The 21,978-nt window shown below is 42.1% G+C and overlaps 2 protein-coding genes across 2 annotated transcripts; both read right to left on the reverse strand.

Moving 5' to 3' along the window:
* Positions 1 to 2,229: 2,229 nt before the first annotated feature.
* LOC308383511 (tripartite motif-containing protein 16-like) lies at positions 2,230 to 6,133 on the reverse strand. The gene has a single exon (XM_080861528.1). It carries the CDS (start codon positions 4,350 to 4,352, stop codon positions 2,673 to 2,675), a length of 1,680 nt encoding a protein of 559 aa, XP_080717654.1. The 5' UTR covers positions 4,353 to 6,133; the 3' UTR covers positions 2,230 to 2,672.
* Positions 6,134 to 13,784: 7,651 nt separating this feature from the next.
* Positions 13,785 to 21,541, reverse strand: LOC308383597 (uncharacterized protein). The gene is made up of 2 exons (XM_080861640.1): positions 18,378 to 21,541; positions 13,785 to 16,191 (listed from the first exon to the last, which is right to left on the reverse strand). The coding sequence occupies exons 1-2, from the start codon at positions 20,046 to 20,048 to the stop codon at positions 14,449 to 14,451; spliced, it is 3,414 nt and encodes a 1,137-aa protein (XP_080717766.1). The 5' UTR covers positions 20,049 to 21,541; the 3' UTR covers positions 13,785 to 14,448.
* Positions 21,542 to 21,978: the final 437 nt, after the last annotated feature.

The following is a 21,978-nucleotide window of genomic DNA, read 5'->3' on the forward strand; positions in this document are numbered from 1 at the left end:
TCAAGGCCCCCCAGGTTCTCCAGCCTTTAGATTGATTTTAGTGTCATCTTCATTAACTGAAGTTTCTGTATGTTTCCTTATCATTTCATTCATTTTCCTCACTCCTTAATACATATCTGAGCTCCTAGTTCGAGCAGATGACAAACTTGACACCAAGTTTGTCATCTGCAAACTTGGTGTCAAGTTTGGATTTAGTCCATAAATGATTGAAAACCAACAACAAGGCTACAACAAGACAGCAGCAATGTGTAGGCCTGTACTAAAAAAGGGAAAACAGTCATCCTGGGTCATCCATATGCCAAACAGTAGATAACACATGAGGATCCTACTTACCACCCTTTAACAGTTATACAGAGTGAGGAATTGCCAGGGGAAATGAATCCGGTCTGCAATACAGCCTGTAATCTTTGCCACCCTGAACACGAATAAGTGGACCAAAGCACCACTATAACAACCTCTGATTAACAGGTAAGGGAGAGGTGAATGTTCATGCTGCATTCACTGACACATGTATGGACCAACCTCCACCAAATCTACCCCACTACAAGTGGTAAACATGGCCCTGTCCTGACTTTTCTGTTGCTGTATTCCATTTCAAAGTAAGCAAATGTTTTTGTATGTTTGTTTGTTTTGTGGCACAAGTTCCCATTTTCTTCTACAATGTTACAGCTGTACCATACATTTTATTTCCGTTAACAAATGAAGCCAATCAACATCATAATATGATCTCATTTTCAGATTTTAACATTCATTGCACTCAAGGCTGTTCATGTGTCTTCTCTGTCCGAAATGTGTTAAACAAATGTGAACATGGTTTGAAAAAGGAGTGAAAGAAGCGATCTATGTCCACTTTGAACAGAGGTGGTGGTTTACGACACCAACTGTCTGCCATCTATAATCCAGAGATTATATCTTTGAGATCCTTTCCCAGATGCCTTAACGCCCACTCACATTCACTCACAGCCTTTTGACCCCCTTGGCTCATGTGATTAGGTAAAATGGTAAATGGTAAATGGCCTGTATTTATATAGCGCTTTACTAGTCCCTAAGGACCCCAAAGCGCTTTACATATCCAGTCATCCACCCATTCACACAGGTAGAGGATCACTAGGAGGACCAGACATCAGCTAGTTCCTTTTAGTTTTAATCATTTAAATTTGTGGCGCTTGGACCTTAAATTCTTCCTGTACCACTGAAAATACACTTCAAAGCTTTAATTAAAATCTTAGTAATATTAGTAATATTTGTTTATTTATTTTATTAAGACCATGAAAGTTTCACATACCTTTTCTGTGTATCTTCATTTCAGATGGTATCCAGCACTCTGAGCCTCTCCTGCCCGGTCCAGACGATGACACTGTTTTGAAAAGTCTCGACAAACAAATAGACACAAGTGATAATGGGAAAAATTAAAAATGAACAAATGTGACAAATATTTCAAGAGCACTGTCCGAGTGACTCAAGTACTGACACTTTTATTGGAAAAGTTAAAAGTAGAAAACATTCACGTAGCTGCTGCCAGTTTCACAGTTGTGTAACTGTCTTTTTAACCAGCAACAGGGAAAACCAAAAGTAAATATATAATTAAAATGTGTATTGGATGGAGAATTTTAGGGTGTTTCTCACCATGTCACTATGATCTGAGTCCATATTTCAAATTAAAAGCTGTTTCGCTTTATTGTTTGTGACAATTGCCCGCACGTGAGGAGACACGTCAGCGTGTGGTGACTCCGCCCCAAGGTGGAGACATCTGCTCAGAGGCAAAACACCTGTACTCACCCGGACCATGGACACAGCTGCTGCTTTAAAAAGCACCTGAGACCTCAAAGGCCAACAAGTAAAAGAAAAGTTCACAGACTGAGGAATCTTCCTTTGTGAAAACATGAACTCTGAACTTTGAGGTGTTTCAGGATGATAACTACTTCAGTTATTCTCTCAGATTAGTTTGACATTTTCTCAATTAGATTTGAGTGAGATCCTGGAATGAAGACGGACAAAAATTGTTTGTTCAACAAAGTTTTCTTTATAGTAATAGTCTTCGGTTTGTTCATATGTTTCATCACGACAAGAAACATATGAACAAAATCAGGTTTTAGATCCCCCTGAAAACTTTAGTCTTCCAAACAGGAAAATATAAATGTAATTTATATTAAGAAGGAAACAAAGTTTTCAGTATTTTATATATTATATAAATAAATATAAATATTTAGTGTTTTTAGTATCTAATAAAAAATACCAGGTTTTTTTTCAGATATTAAACAAAAACTTTTAAATGTAGTCATAGATATGTTTAAAAATGTACAAACTGGTGAGAAAAAACAATTGTCATAAAGGAAACCCAGCCTATTTCTCTGTTAAGGTTTATTAAGTGGAAGAGGAAAAAACAACATACAAATCCATCAATACAAATACAGAGAGCACAAAAAAGTTTACATTTTCATATGGAGAAATATTTTTATACATGAAAATAATCACGAGCAGTGATAGGCTACAAGGCTAAAGAGTAACAGGAAAGAGCTCCACTGAAACAAACAAGATGCTCAGGTACCACCCATAATATCCAACCGGTAGCTGACCATTGTGCAGGCGCAGAAATGCCACAATATTGCTGCAGAGAAAATAAAATGGAAACTAAAATGCAGATTTCAACCTACAATATGAAAGACTTCAGTCTATTTCAGTTTAATGAACCCAGCAGTGTCTCCAAAATTGTGGTAAAACCAGAGTCCAGCATAGAGCGGCTGAGTGAATGTGGTCTGGACTCTGTGGAGGAGAGTCATGGTTTTAGTGACACTGTAGAAGCACAAAATACCTGCTCTGTGATCCAGGTACACTCCTACTCTGGAGGACCCAACATTTGAAATAGGAGTTTGAATGTTGTTATGCCAAAATGTGGAACTGTTTTTGGAACACTCTAATGCCCAAGACTTGACATTACGCCCAAAGGCACATTCATTCCTCCACCATGCTCTGCTAATGTTCTTGTATGCGACTGCTATAATAACTCTCCCTTTCCTCTCCACCTCCCAGTAACAACGTCCAGTCAGACTCTCTTTACTCAGGACCTGCAACCATCCAGTGAATTTGTCTTGATGATCAAAATAAGACTGTTGATGCTTCATAAATGTTGCTTTTCTGTTGTCCTCTGATAATAACAGCTGTTTGTGTGCTGTGTTTGGATCCAGTGTGATTTCACATGAATATTTTAAGAATCCAGCTCTGGTCTTTGGCTCTGGTTGTGGATCTGGCACTAAAACATCCACTTCAGTGACTGTCAGTGAGATGTTTGTCCGTTCCTCTCTCAGAATGTCCTGTAGTTTATCTCTGACCTCTGACACAGCTGCTGTCACATCCTCAAAGTAGCTCAGAGGACGGATATTGATGCTGGATGAGTCTGTAGACTCACTGAGTGCTGACAGTGAGGGGTAGTTGTGTAGAAACTGGATGTGATCCTCTGTGTGTGAGAGCTGCTTCAGCTCAGCATCTTTCCTCTTCAGCTCAGTGATCTCCTGCTCCAGCTTCTCCTGAAGCTCTTTGACTCGACTCACTTCAGTTTCCTGCTGGGATCTGATCTGCTGCTTCACATCAGAGCTTCTTTTCTGGATGAGATGGATCAGCTCAGTGAAGATCTTCTCACTGTGCTCCACTGTTTGATCAGCAGACTGATTGATGGCCTCCACCTCCTGTTGAAGCAGCTTCACATCTTTCTCTCTGTCCTGGATTCTCTGCTGGATGTTTTGTCGACTCACCTCCAGCTCTCTCTGCCTCTCAGTCCTTTCTGCTGCAGCTGAGACTGTGTCGTGGCCTTTATGTTCATCCACAGGGCAGAGATAACAGATACTCTGCTGATCAGTACGGCAGAACATCTTCATCACCTCATCATGACGAGAGCAGATGTTCTCCTGGAGCTTCTTGGAGGGCTCCACCAGCTTGTGTTTCTTTAATGGAGCCACATCATAATGAGGCTGAAGGTGTTCCTTACAGTAAGAAGCCAGACAGACTAAACATGATTTCACAGCTTTTAACTTCATCTCAATGCAGAAATCACAGGCCACATCTTCAGGTCCAGCATAGCAGTGATCAGCAGGAGCAGCTTGGAGTCCAGTCTTCTTCAGCTGCTCCACTAAAACTGCTAACATGGTGTTTTTCACCAGGACAGGTCTCGGTGTGAAAGTCTGTCTGCACTGAGGGCAGCTGTAGACTTTCTTCTCGTCCTCTCCATCCCAAAAGCCATTAATACAGTTCATGCAGTAGCTGTGTCCACAGGGAATAGTCACCGGATTCTTCAGCAGATCCAAACAGATCGAACAAGAGAAAGTTTCTTGGTCCAGCTGAACTCCTTTCTGCGCCATTTCTCCTCTCAGTGTCAGCGACTGTGTGAGTTTCACTTCCTTATAACTGAAACTAATGCAGTAAATGGGGCCTGTCAGCTATTCCACGTCACTACATGCTGGTTATGTCATCCAGGGAAGGACGGACGTTGTTTTGCTGTGCTGTATTTTAATGTGAAGTGTACATATTTATTTTTTATATTGCATGCATTGGTTATATTTTTGTGCAGTGTTTTATTTAGTTTGCATGTTTTAGTTGCCGGCAAATTGTCCTGGAGAGACTCCGCCTTTTCCCCCGTTTTTACTAATTGGACACACCTGAGAGAAAAGAAAAGGTAATTTACAGAGTGCTCAAGGACACATAAGAGGTTTGGAGCCGGTGTTCAACGAAAATGTAACACGGAGAATGCGAGACAGACAGAGGAAAGACACAGACGATCAGAGGGGAGAGCGAGAGACGATCAGAGAGTAGAGATGATCAGATGGAGCAGACGACCAGCGACTGGGAAGAGAGATTACCAGCGACTGGAAAGGGGAAACGATCAGAGGAAAAAAAGGCAGATGACCAGCGACTAGGGACGCGTAGCGGCAGTCTGGTGGCAATAACGACAAGAGCCAGCTCGTGCACTGCGGGAGAACAGAAGCAGTGAGACCGCGGTGCCGATTGCAGTTTGAGGAAGCGGCGGGCGGAGTTGAGAGCTCTGCCCACCCGGGTAAGTCTTTGACTTATCCTTTTTATAAAGTAAACTGCCAAAGGAATAGTGACTGCCGCTCCCTCCCTTTCTTCAGTGCACCAGGACGTGGAATGCGGGGAGGAAGGCGAGGACTCCGCTGGGTTTCCCTCTTTGACTACTACGCTGGACCTCTTAGTTTTCTGTGACTTTTAGGCCGTGGTGGATTCCACTGGACTTTTAATGTTGTGTGTTATTGATTTTTATTGTCTTCCCTTGGCCAAGGTTGTTTTAATTCATTTTATATTTTTAACTATTTAAACATAATAAATTATATTTTTAATTCTACAGTTTTGTTTCGTGTGCTTTTCCCTCGGCGGCTCCATTGCTCTGCCCGTTTTGAGGAAGGTTTCCTTCCTTTAAAAAACACAAATCACCTGTGGAAAGAAGATAAGAGAAAGATAAAACTCAGCCTTTCCGCACCGGTGTCACAGTTACACCCATCTTCAAAGTTTAGATCTGAAGGGGAGGGAACACAGAAACATGTGGACAGAGAGGAGGTGCTGAGTCAGAGAGTGGGAGGAAGTGGGAGGTTTATCAGACTGTGTGTCATTAACACTTTTTATAACGGAGCATTTTTCACATTTTAAAAATACTATTCAAACTTTTTAAAAATTATCTTCTACATCTGCTAAATTAATCATTTTATTCATTTCAATAACCACTGACACTCTAACTACATGTCTCTGGACTCTGAGGAAGCCAGAGTGCCCAGAGATAAGGACAACATGCAAATCACATCGAAAGGCTTGTACAGATCCTGCACAGGACATAGTATGAGACCAGTATCACCTTCAGTGTCATACACACTGAATTGTAATTGTTAGGGTGCCTGGGTCGTTGACCCAGAGGTTTAAGTTTTCATTATTATTGTACTTTGATTTTTGCCTTTATTTATCATTTCTAGTCTTTTGGTTTCTTTGTCTGAGTTGTACCTGCTGGTTTCTGTTCTGTGTTGCCTCCCCTGTCTGCTGTATCCCCATGTCAAGTCTGCGTCTCTGTGTTATGTTTCCATTTTTACTTTGAAAGTCCGTGTCTCATGTTAATGTGTCTGGTTTTGCTTCCTTTGTCTTTTTAGGCCTGAGTTTCTGTCCAGCCACCTGTTGCTGCTGGAGGGTCCGAGAGGCCCGTCCAGCAACCTGCCTCCGCTGGAGGGTCCGAGAGGCCCGTCCAGTCTTCGTTGCCTGCAGTGCCACCACCTGCTTCTCCATCTGCGGCTTCCACGCTGTCGTCGCCTGGTCCTGCCTCGCCTGGTCATGAATAAACTCTATGTAGAGGGGAAATGTACATACCAAGTCTACATTTGCACAAAAGTCTACAGGAGAAGCAGCAAAAGTGCAGACATTCTGAGCAGATACTCTGTACAGATGCTAGTGTTAGAAATTCTCAAGTAAAAGTAGAAATACTGATTCAACTTCTTTACTCAAGTAAAGGTGAAAAAGTCAGCAAGAACAAAGCAAAAGTAAAAATCAAGTTTTTTGCTGGATGTCAAACATATGAAATACTCTTGAGCAAATTTATTTAGCAAAATCCACAATGGTATAACCATGCAAAATAAAAGATGCCCAAGTGTGCACCCTCATGCTTGTCTTTGAACTGTATGTGAAGCGTACATCTACAGCTGAAAAGAGACTGTTTCCATAATTTGTGAATTTACTGATTTGTTGTTAATGTGACACTTTTTTTCATGAACTGCAGATGATGAAATTCTCTTTATTTGAGAAAATATATCCTTATACTAGTAACAACTTCTTTACTATGTGAATAAACTATTTGAACAACTAAATCAGAATCAGAATATTTTATTGATTCTGATTCTGATTCAGTTAATGGGTTCAGAGTGAAATCCAATACACACAGTTTAGTTTAGAATCACAAATTAATCTAACCCCACTAACTACATGTCTCTGGACTGTGAGGAAGCCAGAGTGCCCAGAGATAAACACAAGGACAACATGCAAATCACACAGAAAGGCCTTGCACAGTTGCACAGTGCTGGAGGCCTTAAAGCCTTTCAATAGATATAAGAAGATGGTTAAGGCAAGAGATTACTATTTTGTCTTTTACATTGGTGCAAATGGAGGAATAAATGCCCAAAAAAGAAAGAAGGTTTTTAAAATTGACCACGTAAAACAGTTCAAGTACCTCTGTGTTTACGGAGAGAAGGGGATATATGTGGCGGACAGATAGTCGCTTCACCAATGACCTGGGCTACTTTGAGCTGGTTAACATCAACGACAAATGTAAGACTAAGTGCACAGACACAATTGATAATCTGGACAATAAGAAAATCCAGATATGTTTTCCACAGGGAGCAATACAGAAATAAAAGATGTAAAACAAGTAGCCATCCTGGACAACAGAAACAGCAGAATCCTCCACATGCATCAAATATTGCAGAGCGCAGGGGTGGAATGATATCAGTCACAGATGCAGCGCTGCAGAACGGAATCAATCTAAAAACAGCAATCAAAGAAACAGGCAGCAACATTGGCCCGAGGAGGTTTATGACCTACTTTGTCAGCATAAAGAGTAGATTCCTCCAAAACTCTTTCCAGGAAGCACTGAAATGCAGGAATGAGAACTTTGGAAAGATCCGACAATCTTTGTTGTTATCTGTTTGTGCTGCTTTTTAAAGGAACAATTGGATTGTTTATAATTTGCAAGAGTACATGTATTTGTTTGGTTGATTTAGCAGAAGCACTGTGGAAAATTTTACAAGGACGTGCGCTTACATCCATGTAACAGTACAAGAGAGGCACGGCTCAGCAGGTTCTGAGGTACCTGTTTACAAAATGTTGTATCCTATCTAAAGATTCTTTACAATTTTACATTGAGAAACATTATTCTTGAAATATTTGACCTGTATGAAGTATCATGTCTTAAATGTATTTCACATCATTCATTTTTGAACCATAAGACTAACAAGCTGAAATGTAACAGGAGGGAACTTAAATACTGACTTAGCTAAACCCTATGACACACGAGGGGGAAGCAAAATAGCTGCCCTATAACTACCTAACACAAAACAATTAAGCAAACTCAAACACCCCCCTGGCAATGAATAGAATAGAATAGAATAGAATTCAACTTTATTGTCATTGCACATGCACAGGTACAGGGCAACGAAATGCAGTTTGCATCCATCCAGAAGTGCTTTAGTGATATAGATATATTACAATATATATTAGCAATAATATAGATATGTGAGTATATTACAGAAATGGGTCTATTATGGTATGTTATAATGTACACGGTATGAAGTATGTTGTGAATATTCTATAACTATAAGTATGTACAGGCTGTAGTGAGTACAAGCTATGTACAGGATATGAACAGGATATAAATATGAAAAACTATACAGAATATGAAATGAAATAAATAACTTTACAGAATCTGGGATATACAGCTATACAGAAATGGGAACTATGCAAGTTGTAAACAGTTGTAGGATTAAAGATTATCGAATGTACAGAATGATTATTTACACAGAGCTATACAGTAGTGCAGTTAAGATAAGTGAGGGTGTAGATAGTTTCTACAGAGGCTATATAAAGTGCTAGTGGTTGTGAGTGGTGGTTCAGTCCATGTTATTATTGTGTGTTTGAGGGTACAGTTGTCCATTGTGGGTGTGTGTATGTTCAGTCCATGAGTTTAACGTGGGTCAGATGTCAGGAGGCAGAGTTCAGGAGTCTGACAGCTGTGGGGAAGAAGCTGTTCCGGTACCTGGTGGTCTTAGTCCGGAGGCTCCTGTGGCGCCTCCCAGAGGGCAGGAGGGTGAAGAGTCCATGTGATGGGTGACTGGGGTCTTTGATGATTTTCCCAGCCCTTTTCAGACACCGCTTCCTGTAGATGTCTTTTATGGCAGGAAGTGGTGCTCCGGCGATGCGCTGGGCAGTTTTCACGACCCTCTGCAACGCCTTCCGGTCCGAGGCAGAGCAGTTCCCGTACCAGACTGTTATACAGTTGGTCAGGATGCTCTCGAAGAGGCGCTGGTGAGCCTTCTTGACCAGCTTGGAGCAGTTGGTCGTCCAGGTGAGATCCTCGGAGATGTGGACTCCCAGGAACTTGAAGCTGCTCACACGCTCCACAGCCGTCCCCTTCTGAAGAAGAGCAATTTGGATTGTAATGATTTTAATAACTACAGACCTGTATCCAACTTACCATTTTTAAGTAAAATCTTAGAAAAACTTGTTTTTACTCAGATTACTGATTTTCTCAATGATAGACAGATCCTGGAGATATTCCAGTCTGGATTTAGGGTGAACCACAGCACAGAGACAGCTCTCCTAAAGGTTTTAAATGATCTTAGATGTAACTGGGACTCCCAAAAGCTCTCAGTCCTGGTGCTACTGGATCTAAGCGCAGCCTTTGATACAGTAGACCACGCTATTCTTTTAAACAGACTGAAACACATGGTGGGCCTCTCTGGTGCTGTACACAGCTGGTTCACTTCCTATCTCTCTGACAGAACTTTTATGGTGAGTATGGATACATGCTCCTCTAAGATCCATAAAATGACATGTGGTGTGCCTCAAGGGTCGGTTCTAGGCCCTGTACTTTTTAATTTGTATATGCTCCCTCTCGGCGGTGTCATCAGGAGACATGGAGTGAACTTCCACAGTTACGCTGATGACACGCAGCTGTACATCTCCGTGTCTCCTGATGACACCAGACCAATGGATGCCCTCTTTAACTGTATCTTGGATATAAGATCTTGGATGGCAGAAAACTTTTTACAACTTAACCAGGACAAAACTGAAGTTTTAATTGTCGGTCCTGAGGCTCAGAGAGAGAAACTCTTGTCTAAATTAGAGGCATTTTCACTATGTCCTTCGCTACAAGTGAAAAACCTGGGTGTTATTTTTGACTCTGAGCTTGGTTTTATCCCACATGTTAAACATGTAACCAAAATTGGATTTTATCATCTAAAGAATATAGCCAGAGTCCGCCCTATTCTCTCTCGGGCCAACACGGAGATGCTGATGCATGCTTTTATTACCAGTCGCATTGATTACTGTAATGCCCTGCTCTCTGGTCTTCCTAAGAAGAATATTTCAACTTTACAACTCTTGCAAAACTCGGCAGCTCGTGTGCTGACGAAGACCAGAGGGCGGGCCCACATTACACCGGTTTTAGAATCGCTGCACTGGCTCCCCGTGTGTTTCAGGATCGATTTTAAAGTTCTTTTATTGGTTTTTAAATGTCTTAATGGTCTTGGGCCTTCTTATCTCTCAGATCTGCTTTTACCATATGAACCCTCACGGACCCTGAGGTCCTCTGGTACTGGCCTTTTGATTGTCCCTAAAGTCAGGACACATACTCACGGAGAGGCAGCGTTTCAGTGGTATGGTCCTCGTCTGTGGAACAGCCTGCCGGAGGAGCTCAGGGCCGCAGAGAACGTACATGTTTTTAAGAACAGGCTCAAGACCCACCTTTTTAATTTAGCTTTTACTTAGCGTTTATTTATTTTATGCTTATTTATTCTATCCTGTTATTCTATTATTAATTTAGGATTTACCTAATATTTATTGATTTTATTCTTATTCATTTTTTAATCTTCTTATTCTATTTATATTTATATTGTATCCTGTTCTTATTTATTTTATCATTTTACCCTATATATATTGTATTGCGTCATATCTCCAGTGTTTCCTCGGAGGGCGCTCTCTGCACCGGGGCTGTGATTGACCGTGGCTGCTGGGTCTCTGGGGGTCCTCTCAGCCTGGCTGGGGGGCTCCTTTGCCTCCCTCCTGCTGTGTGCCCAGCCTGGAGGCTGCGGTCTGTGACCGGCTCCCGGTGCAGACGGCTCCCTGTTATAGTGTTTCCTCACTTGGCTCATGCGAGCCCAGCCCAATTTTTACTCTTTAAGTGTGCGCGTGTGTGTATGTGTGTGTGGGTGGGGGGATATATGTGTATTGAGAGTGTGGGGAGTGAGTTGGAGGGTGGGGTGGGCTGCTTTTAACTATGTAAAGCACTTTGTGCTACATTTTCTCTGTATGAAAAGTGCTTTATAAATAAAGATTGATTGATTGATTGATTAATGTGGATGGGTGGATGTGGGTCAGCATTCTTCCTGTAGTCCACGATGAGCTCCTTGGTCTTCTCGGTGTTAAGCAGCAGGTTGTTTCTGTCGCACCACTCAGCCAGACGATCCACCTCCTCCCTGTAGGCGGCCTCATCGTTGTCACTGATGAGGCCAATCACCGTGGTGTCATCTGCAAACTTAATGATGGTGTTGGAACCATCAGCAGGTCTGCAGTCGTGGGTGAAGAGGGAGTAGAGGAAAGGGCTCATCACACAGCCTTGTGGTACACCGGTGTTCATTGTGATGGTAGATGAGCAGCGGTTATCCAGCCGGACATGTTGGGGGCGGTTGGTCAGGAAGTCCAGTAACCATTTGCAGATGAGGGAACTGATGCCCAGGTCTGTCAGTTTCCTGATGAGTTGTGAGGGGTGGGTTGTATTGAATGCTGAACTGAAGTCTATAAACAGCATTCTGGCGTAGGTGTTGTTGTTGTCCAGGTGTGAGAGGACAGAGTGCATTGCGATGGAGACTGCATCCTCTGTGCTCCTGTTCCGGCGGTATGCGAATTGGTGGGGGTCCAGGGTGGGGGGGGAGACAGGATTTGAAGTGTGCTAGGACCAGTCGCTCTAAGCACTTAGTGATGATGGGGGTGAGTGCTACTGGGCGGTAATCATTGAGGCAAGATGGGTTGGAGTTTTTGGGTATCGGGACGATGGAGGTGGATTTGAAGCAGGCCGGTACCACAGCGTGGGCCAAGGACAGATTGAATATGTCTGTGAGCACTCCTGCAAGCTCCCCAGAACACGCTCTGAGAACACGCCCGGGGATGCCATCAGGGCCTGCAGCCTTGTGGACATTGATCCTGCTCAGCACCGCTCCTACATTGGTGGGGGAGAGAGTCATAGGTTGGTGGTCTGGCGTCATGTCTGCTTTGGTTGTGGTTGTGGGGTTCCCTCGCTCAAAACGAGCATAAAAGTTGTTGAGCTCGTTGAGGAAGGAGACATCAGAGGATGCGGGGGAGGGTTTGGTGGTCCTGTAGTCTGTGATGGTCTGGAGTCCTTGCCACATGCGTCGGGGGTTGGAGTTGGAGAAGTGTTCTTCTACCTTCTTTTTGTAATGGTGTTTGGCTTTTTTGATGCCCTTCTTTAGATTAGCCCTGGCTGTACTGTAGGCGTGTGCATCTCCTGACCTAAAGGCGGTGTTGCGGGCCTTCGGGAGGAGACGAACATCCCGGTTCATCCAAGGCTTCTGGTTGGGGTACATGGTGATCCGTTTCTGGGTGGTGACACTGAAGCATGTTGTTCAGTCCAATGAGGCTGTCAGCAGTACTTCCGATCCCCCAGCCTTTTGCCAACCAGGAAGGAGAAGCCAAACCTGCAGGTATCTCAAACAAAAAGACGTATTAATAAAACATAAAACATAAATTTGACCATGCAGTGTTGATATGGGTGCACTCCATATAAACATTGTAAGGTGTGATGGAAAAGGTAAACTAATTTAATAAAGAAACAATATAATAGACAATAAATAAAATATATTTAAAGTAGGGACTGCAAAGTAAACTAAAGTGAAGCAAACTAGTGGTGAGGTGTGGAGCTTACCATGTGTGGCTTGGCATCACAAACAAAAAGCCAACAACAAAATGCAAAGATGAAAACCACCGCAAGAATTTTTTAAAGCAATCAAACCACTGTGAATTCTACTTTAGAAACAAGAACAGATAGAAACGAAGGCTGCAACCTGACTGGTTACACGTTTGTTACCTGTTGAAGTTCAGAGTTTGGCTGCTGTGCTGGGGTCAGCATTGCTCAGCTTTAACATCACTCTGGGTTCTTGGCTAGCTTAGTGTTAAAATGCCATCTGTGCAGGTTGTCTGTGTGAAGTTGTGTTAGCAGGATCATGCAGCTGTTTCTGTCCTGGACACAGTTTACACTTTACCATCTCACGCTTATCCTTTTGTTTAAAAAAAAAAAAGTAATGTCCATGTCCAAGCTGTAGACTGTGCCACTATTTTCCTCCTGCAGCACACAAAATGAGATCAATTCCACAAATTTACCCACTTGAAACCAGTTCTCTACAAGAACTTGATTCTTTTATATAATTCAATTCATTTTTATTGATTTGGCACCAAATCACAACAACAGTTATGTCAAGGCACTTTATGTTGTAATGTTTTCTTGTTGTCATGTCTGTCGTTGTCCACCAGGTGTCTGCTTTGGATCATTTTTTCTGTGTAACTGTTGTTTTACACCAGTGATCAGAGTTTTGTTTGTTGGTTTTTTGTGGTTTGTTTCTTTGTTTGGATTTGTTTTTATCCACATTTGTACATATGTCCGTATATTTTCACCAATAGCTATGACAGGAGATGGGACAACCCTGGAAAAGTAGTGCCAAAACAACCATCTATGCCTAAATGTCTTCAAGACAAAGGAGGTGTTTTTGTTAAATGAAAGGGGGGCAAATCATTCATCTCCCAGAGATTCACAAATCTCACACCGGCAGGCTAAGAGAGCAGTCCATATCTGACTGAAGAGAAGAAAAATCTAGCACGGAGAGGCTGTGAGTCACAACCAGTAATGCTGATGCTGCACTGAGAGACCATGGGAAAAACTGATAAGTTTGCAGTTTATAAATATGAAATAAAACACTTCAGTGCTTTAAAATTTTTAATAACTTTGTCCATGATGACCTAAATTAAAAAACTTCTCCATATACTGATTGAAAGAAAAACATTGCTTTAAAAATCAACAAGTACGAGATTGACTGATGAATCTTCCTCTGGTCTAAACATGAACTTTGTGGGGTTTTAGGAGGAAGATTTCTTCAGTTATTCCCTCAAGATTATTTTAGCATTTTTCCTATCATACTTGACTGAGACCCTGGAATGAAGACAGAAAAAAACGTTTTTTTCAACAACGTTTTATTTGTAATTATAATAATATTAAATTTCTTCATGTAGTGAATTTTAAAAACAACGGACAATCTCATCTTGATTACTCCTTAAAACTAGAGTTTCATAATACCTCATTTGTCATGACTTCCCCCCCAGAAAAGTTAGTCTTCCAGTTATACATTTCTTTCCAAGTGTATAAAGTGATGATCACTACTCATTTAGAGATCAGCTCTTTTTATGCAGTGAAATGTTTTTGTAGATGAAAATGATCATGAGCAGTCATAGCCTCCATGGCTAAACAGACTTAGGAACATCTCGTTATAAAACACTCAATAACATCATTCAACATCTAGAAGATGTTGGGGTAATGATTGATTTACAGCTGATCTCTGTGCACAGCCAAAATGTCACAACAATGATGAAACTAAAATACAGATTTAAACCCACAATATGAAAGACTTTAGTCTATTTCAGTGTGACGAACTCAGCAATATCTCCATAATTATAGTAAAGACTCAGTCCAGCATAGAGCGGCTGAGTGAATGTGGTCTGGACTCTGTGGAGGAGAGTCATGGTTTTAGTGACGCTGTAGAAGGACAAAATACCTGCTCTGTGATCCAGGTACACTCCTACTCTGGAGGAACGAGGACCTGAGACAGCAGTTTGGATGTTGTTGTGCCAAAATGTATAACTGTTGTTGTTGCAACAATCTAATGCCCAGGATTGGTCATCGTGCCCAAACCAACATTCATCCTGTGCTGTCCTGATACTTTTAGATGCTACTGCTACAATAACTCCTCTTCCTCTCCTCAACACTTCCCAGTAACAACGTTCAGTTAGACTCTCTCTACTAACGACCTGTTTATAAGAAGTGAATCTGTCTGGATGATCAGAATAAGACTGTTGTTGTTTCATTAATGTTACTTTTCTGTTCCCCTCTGATAATAACAGCTGTGTGTTTGCTGTGTTTGGATCCAGTGTAATTTCCTTTGAATATTTTAAGAATCCAGCTCTGGTCTTTGGCTCTGGTTGTGACAGTAAAACATCCACTTCAGTGACTGTCAGTGAGATGTTTGTCCATTCCTCTCTCAGAATGTCCTGTAGTTTATCTCTGACCTCTGACACAGCTGCTGTCACATCCTCAAAGTAGCTCAGAGGACGGATATTGATGCTGGATGAGTCTGTAGACTCACTGAGTGCTGACAGTGAGGGGTAGTTGTGTAGAAACTGGATGTGATCCTCTGTGTGTGAGAGCTGCTTCAGCTCAGCATCTTTCCTCTTCAGCTCAGTGATCTCCTGCTCCAGCTTCTCCTGAAGCTCTTTGACTCGACTCACTTCAGTTTCCTGCTGGGATCTGATCTGCTGCTTCACATCAGAGCTTCTTTTCTGGATGAGATGGATCAGCTCAGTGAAGATCTTCTCACTGTGCTCCACTGTTTGATCAGCAGACTGATTGATGGCCTCCACCTCCTGTTGAAGCAGCTTCACATCTTTCTCTCTGTCCTGGATTCTCTGCTGGATGTTTTGTCGACTCACCTCCAGCTCTCTCTGCCTCTCAGTCCTTTCTGCTGCAGCTGAGACTGTGTCGTGGCCTTTATGTTCATCCACAGGGCAGAGATAACAGATACTCTGCTGATCAGTACGGCAGAACATCTTCATCACCTCATCATGACGAGAGCAGATGTTCTCCTGGAGCTTCTTGGAGGGCTCCACCAGCTTGTGTTTCTTTAATGGAGCCACATCATAATGAGGCTGAAGGTGTTTCTCACAGTAAGAAACCAAACACACTAGACAGGATTTCACAGCTTTTAGCTTCATGCCAGTGCAGAAATCACAGGCCACATCTTCAGGTCCAGCATAGCAGTGATCAGCAGGAGCAGCTTGGAGTCCAGTCTTCTTCAGCTCCTCCACTAAAACTGCTAACATGGTGTTTTTCACCAGGACAGGCCTCGCTGTGAAAGTCTGTCTGCACTGAGGGCAGCTGTAGATTTTCTTCTTTTCCTCTCCATCCCAAAAGCCATTAATACACTTCATGCAGTAGCTGTGTCCACAGGGAATAGTCACCGGATCCTTCAGTAGATCCAAACAGATCGAACAAGAGAAAGTTTCTCGGTCCAGCTGAACTCCTTTCTGCGCCATTTCTCCTCTCAGTGTCAGCGACTGTGTGAGTTTCACTTCCTTAAAAATGAAACTAGTCTGAGCTCTGATCTAAACAACATGTGTTGCTGCTGTGAATGTGGCCTGTGAGCTCTTACAGATTGTCACATGTTGCTTACACCCATCTACAAGTGGAGATAAGAAGGGGAGGGAACAAGTGAACATGCAGACAGACAAGAGGAGCTGAGTCAGAGACCGGGGGGGAGGGGCCTTATGGGGCAGTGACTCATTACAGGAAGCCAAGAGATGTGTGTTTAACACTTCTGCAGCTATGGCAGACAATTAAATACTCCGATGGCAGAATTTACAGTCTGATATGCTCTGATAACTTTAATTTAGTGCTGCTGAGCTTTGTGTGTTGTAAACTATTATCTATTGTTTGTGATAGCTTGTTGTTTCTTATAACATGTATGACTGTCAAGCTGACATTAGTTGTCTTTTATTGGCATATACTTTGTTGTGCAGTCAGAAACCCTGACCAGGAGTCTTTGACTGAGGTTTCCTGCTTGTCTCTAAACACTGCATCAGTGTTTATGTCCAAAACTCTCAAAATGTCAGAAAATAATTATCTAGACAGAATTTCACCAATATCTGTAAAATTAAAACAAATAGAAATAAAATGAGCAGATTTAAAAATGAAGAGACAATCCCTTTATTGATTCATCTGGTGACACAGCTGATTAAACCTCAGCATGTTTATTTATAAAATGCTTTGTACAGACATATAATCACTAAGTACTGTACAAATAACAGACAAGGGGCTGTGCTCTGAACCCATTCCTACACTCACTCTACACCCATGACAGCTTGGGGTAAAAAAGAGCTAATAACACAACTGAGAGGTTTACAGGATTGAGTTCACTTGCTGATGAGACAGCCCTGGAAAATTATTGCCAAAACAAGCATTTATGCCTGAATATCTCAGAAAGAAAGGAGGTTATTGTGAATTACATGAACGTGGAGGAGCATTCATCTGCCAGTACTCATGAATAACTCAACTGTGGAAACAGTGGACAGCTTTAAATACCTCCGAATACACAAAGACTTTATATGGGCTACTCATTAAACTGTTGTTAAAAAGAAAACCAACACCTTGGACCTGAAATTCTCAAAGGAACTTCAACTGCAACACAAGAGTGTGCTCTATATTTTTATGTTTATATATTACAGTTAGTCCTTGAGGTTAAGTGGCTTGAATCAACCTTTGTTGTGATTTGGTACTATATAAATAAAATTGAATTGAATTTAAATTGAATTGAAAGTATTTCAGGTGTTTCGGGAGAAAAACTGAACAAAAAGTTATTTATAGTAAAAGCCTTCACTTTGTTCACATGCTAAACATTAAAAACAATGCATGAAGTTATCATTGATTGCAATTATCAAAGGTATAGGATTATAACATCTAAAGCTGGGGATACACTGTGTTTTTTTCAGTCGCAGTATTCAGCTCCTGCTCAAACTGTACCACTGAATCGCAGGGGTTAGGAGTTCGTAGGTCATCGTTCTCGCATTATACGCCCCGATGCGACCTGCGTGCTCACAGTGTGCGTCCAAATTTTAGCTTGGTAACATTTTGTGTTACCAAAGGTTATATTATTTAGCTAATATATGACACAAAATCTGTCTCTCGCTCTCCTTCGCTGACACACACACACACACACACACACACGCACACGCACACGCACACGCACACACGCACACACGCACACGCACACGCACACGCACACACACACACCACCATCAACTTTTCTAAATTGCTAATGAAAACATAACTGAGCAGCAAAGTCCATCTAACTCTTCACGGTTGCTGTGGTCGTGATAGTTTTGTGAGGACACATTGAAAAGCCTCAGATGAACTTGCCAAAGTTCTACAAGTTAGGCGTCCGTAGCCTTTGTCCAGATCACACGCTGCACTGCCATGTTGCTCCGACTTTTTCGCTTCTGTGTTTGGGCACGCGCAGTGTGAGAGGTTGCGTTAAATTGGCTTGTGGCACTGCTTCAACAGTGGATACTCTCACGAGGGGCGACCAGGATTTCAAAAAGGTTTGACTTTCTTGTGACCATATGATTGCTGATCGGGAACTGGTTGTGAGGTGTTACTCGCTTCTCGTTACTCCATGTATACTACACAATGCATGACACATTAAGGCGAAACTCGGGCCGATCCCAAAAATTCTAGCTCAAGTGAAAAATCCACTCCAATTTAAACCCACAACAATATGAACGAGTTCAGTCTATTTCAGTTTGATGAACTCAGCAATATCTCCATAATTATTGTAAAACCAAAGTCCAGCAAAAAGCGGCTGAGTGAATGTGGTCTGAACTCTGTGGAGCATAGTCATGGTTTCAGAGACTTTATAGAAAGACAAAATACCTGCTCTGTGATCCAGGTACACTCCTACTCTGGAGGACCCATGACCTGAAACTGGAGTTTCAATGTTGTTATGCCAAAATGTGTAACTGTTTTTGGAACAATCTAATGCCCAAGATTTGTCATTACGACCAAATCCACACACTTTTCCACACCCTGCTCTGCTAATGTTCTTGTATGCGACTGCTACATAAACTCGCCCTTTCCTCTCCACCTCCCAGTAACAACGTCCAGTCAGACGTTCTCTACCCAGGACTTGATAACAATATCTGAATCTGTTTGGATGATCAGGATAAGACTGCTGATATTTCACAAATGTTGCTTTTCTGTTCCCCTCTGATAATAACAGCTGTGTGTTTGCTGTGTTTGGATCCAGTGTGATGTTACGCGAATATTTTAAGAATCCAGCTCTGGTCTTTGGCTCTGGTTGTGACAGTGAAACATCCACTTCAGTGACTGTCAGTGAGATGTTTGTCCGTTCCTCTCTCAGAATGTCCTGTAGTTTATCTCTGACCTCTGACACAGCTGCTGTCACATCCTCAAAGTAGCTCAGAGGACGGATATTGATGCTGGATGAGTCTGTAGACTCACTGAGTGCTGACAGTGAGGGGTAGTTGTGTAGAAACTGGATGTGATCCTCTGTGTGTGAGAGCTGCTTCAGCTCAGCATCTTTCCTCTTCAGCTCAGTGATCTCCTGCTCCAGCTTCTCCTGAAGCTCTTTGACTCGACTCACTTCAGTTTCCTGCTGGGATCTGATCTGCTGCTTCACATCAGAGCTTCTTTTCTGGATGAGATGGATCAGCTCAGTGAAGATCTTCTCACTGTGCTCCACTGTTTGATCAGCAGACTGATTGATGGCCTCCACCTCCTGTTGAAGCAGCTTCACATCTTTCTCTCTGTCCTGGATTCTCTGCTGGATGTTTTGTCGACTCACCTCCAGCTCTCTCTGCCTCTCAGTCCTTTCTGCTGCAGCTGAGACTGTGTCGTGGCCTTTATGTTCATCCACAGAGCAGAGATAACAGATACTCTGCTGATCAGTACGGCAGAACATCTTCATCACCTCATCATGACGAGAGCAGATCTTCTCCTGGAGCTTCTTGGAGGGCTCCACCAGCTTGTGTTTCTTTAATGGAGCCACATCATAATGAGGCTGAAGGTGTTTCTCACAGTAAGATGCCAGACAGACTAAACAGGACTTGAAGGCTTTCATTTTTCTTCCAGTGCAGACATCACAGGCCACATCTTCAGGTCCAGCATAGCAGTGATCAGCAGGAGCAGCTTGGAGTCCAGTCTTCTTCAGCTCCTCCACTAAAACTGCTAACATGGTGTTTTTCACCAGGACAGGCCTCGCTGTGAAAGTCTGTCTGCACTGAGGGCAGCTGTAGATTTTCTTCTTTTCCTCTCCATCCCAGAAGCTTTTAATACAGTTCATGCAGTAGCTGTGTCCACAGGGAATAGTCACCGGATCCTTCAGTAGATCCAAACAGATCGAACAAGAGAAAGTTTCTTGTGTCAGCTGAACTCCTTTCTGCGCCATTTCTCCTCTCAGTGTCAGCGACTTTGCGAGTTTCACTTCCGTATGACTGACACTAGTCTGAGCTCTGATTCACCAGTGTCAGCACATGTTTGTCACATTCATCTTCAAACTGCAGATCGAAAGGGGAGAACACGGAAACATGTTGACAGAAAGGAAGTCTTGAGTTAGAGAGCAGGAAGAAGATGAAGGGTGTGATTCATTTCAGGAAGAGGAGAAATACTTGCTGAACACTTCTTATAACAGAGCTTGTTTCACATTTTTTTCAAAACTTGTTTAAGTCTGCTAAAATAATTTTAGCTTCTTTTCCTTCATCCCAGTGCAGACATCGCTGCTTTTTCTGTCTATTCCTGTGTGCCATTTATATAAAAGGTAACTTTTGACAGAAATAGACCATGTGTCATGTGAGAATATGGAGCCCATGCCTTTATTGGACGTAAATGTAATATTTTTTTTAAAAATACACATAGTTAATTAAATTATTTTAGTATCATGTCATGAACAATCTTTTCTGACCAAACAGGCTCAGACACCGTTATCCACAAAGATATCAAAACTGGAGCAGTGAGATACAGACAGGTGACAAATTAAAGGAAAAAACTTCTTCATGAGGTTTTTGTGTACCATGTGCCCTCAGAACAGCTTCAGTCTTTCACGGTATTGATTCTGCAAGTCTCTTAAAATCTAAAGAACAAATGAAATGGGGAAAAAAAAGGTTTTTTTAGAGTTTTGATGAAATTGTTAAGATCACTTTATTTTACGACATTCAAAAGATAATGATGAAATCATGAATCATGAAAGATGTTCAACTTGGTTGAGACTGCCTGGCTTTGATGGCCAAAGCGCATGACTCACACCATTTTCATACTCCTGAAATATTCTATGATCCTGCTGCAGTCCAGTCCCATCAATATAGAAATGTTTCACCCTACAAAGTGCCTGTGAAAGTGCTGTGGTCAGACGGTCCAGTCTGAGTATTTCAGACACTTGCTGATCTATTGGATTTTCTATCACAACCACATCTAAGATCTACAGAGAACGGTCTAAAAAAAGTCTAGCAAGTTGAAGTTTTCTGGGTGAACATTTTTTGTTGATGTCAGAGGTCAGAGGAGAATGGCCAGAGTACTTTGAGCACTTTTGAAGGCAACAATGACTCAAGTAGCCGCTTGTTACAAACTAAGGCAAGCAGAAGAGCATCTCTGAACATATAACATGTTCCTCTTTGAAGGAAATGCCCTGCAGCAGCAGAAGACAATGCTAGGTGCCATTGCCATCAGCTAAGGATGAGTTTTGTGCTGCAGCATTTGAATTATACCTCTGGTATCATCTCATCCTTTTGTGCAATAAAAATAAAGGTTATGTCCATATCCACTCTGCAGACTGCACCGTATTTTCCTAATCTGGTACACTCTGTGCAGAGGTGGGTTTTTTCTGTTCTCAAACTGATCTCCCTGTTGGAGCTCAGTCTGGGGAGACTTATTTTTTTCTCCTTATCTTTCCTCATGTGGTGCATTTTCCATTGTTATACCTCTCTGACCTGTCTTCCCCATGTGATGTTTCTGTGTAATGTATGTATTGTCAGAGGTTAAGATGGCGCCGCCATTGCGTGCAATAGGTCGGCAGCCTTAACATGAAATTTCCTACTCGTGGGACTAATAAAGGTATCTTATCTTAAACTGTAGCAAGTGTGAGTGGAACTGATGAGCAGAATCAACAGGCAAGGAGATTAACAAATCCAAGGAATTTAACTGTTGGGAACCAGTTTGTGACTCCCATCCCTAATGAAGACAGATTTCATTTATAGAAAGTAAAACACAAGCAAAGTGAAATCAATCAAAAAGGATGAAAAGTATAAAAAAAATACAGATTTTTTGTTCAAAGGCCAAACGTTTTAGTGAGTCTGGATGTGTGGGGGCAGTTTTATACAACTCAG

This window comes from Rhamphochromis sp. 'chilingali', assembly GCF_963969265.1.
Source record: "Rhamphochromis sp. 'chilingali' genome assembly, chromosome: 16".
NCBI classification, from domain to species: Eukaryota; Metazoa; Chordata; class Actinopteri; order Cichliformes; family Cichlidae; genus Rhamphochromis; species Rhamphochromis sp. 'chilingali'.

Bases quoted from the DNA above. Each gene is read 5' to 3' on its own strand.
- LOC308383511 (XM_080861528.1), bottom strand. From the start codon at position 4,352: ATGGCGCAGAAAGGAGTTCAGCTGGACCAAGAAACTTTCTCTTGTTCG.
- LOC308383597 (XM_080861640.1), bottom strand. From the start codon at position 20,048: ATGGCGCAGAAAGGAGTTCAGCTGACACAAGAAACTTTCTCTTGTTCG. The intron at 16,192-18,377 runs TAGACTGAACTC...CATGTTGTTTAG, and splicing joins CTGAGTTCATCAAACTGAAA to ATCAGAGCTCAGACTAGTTT.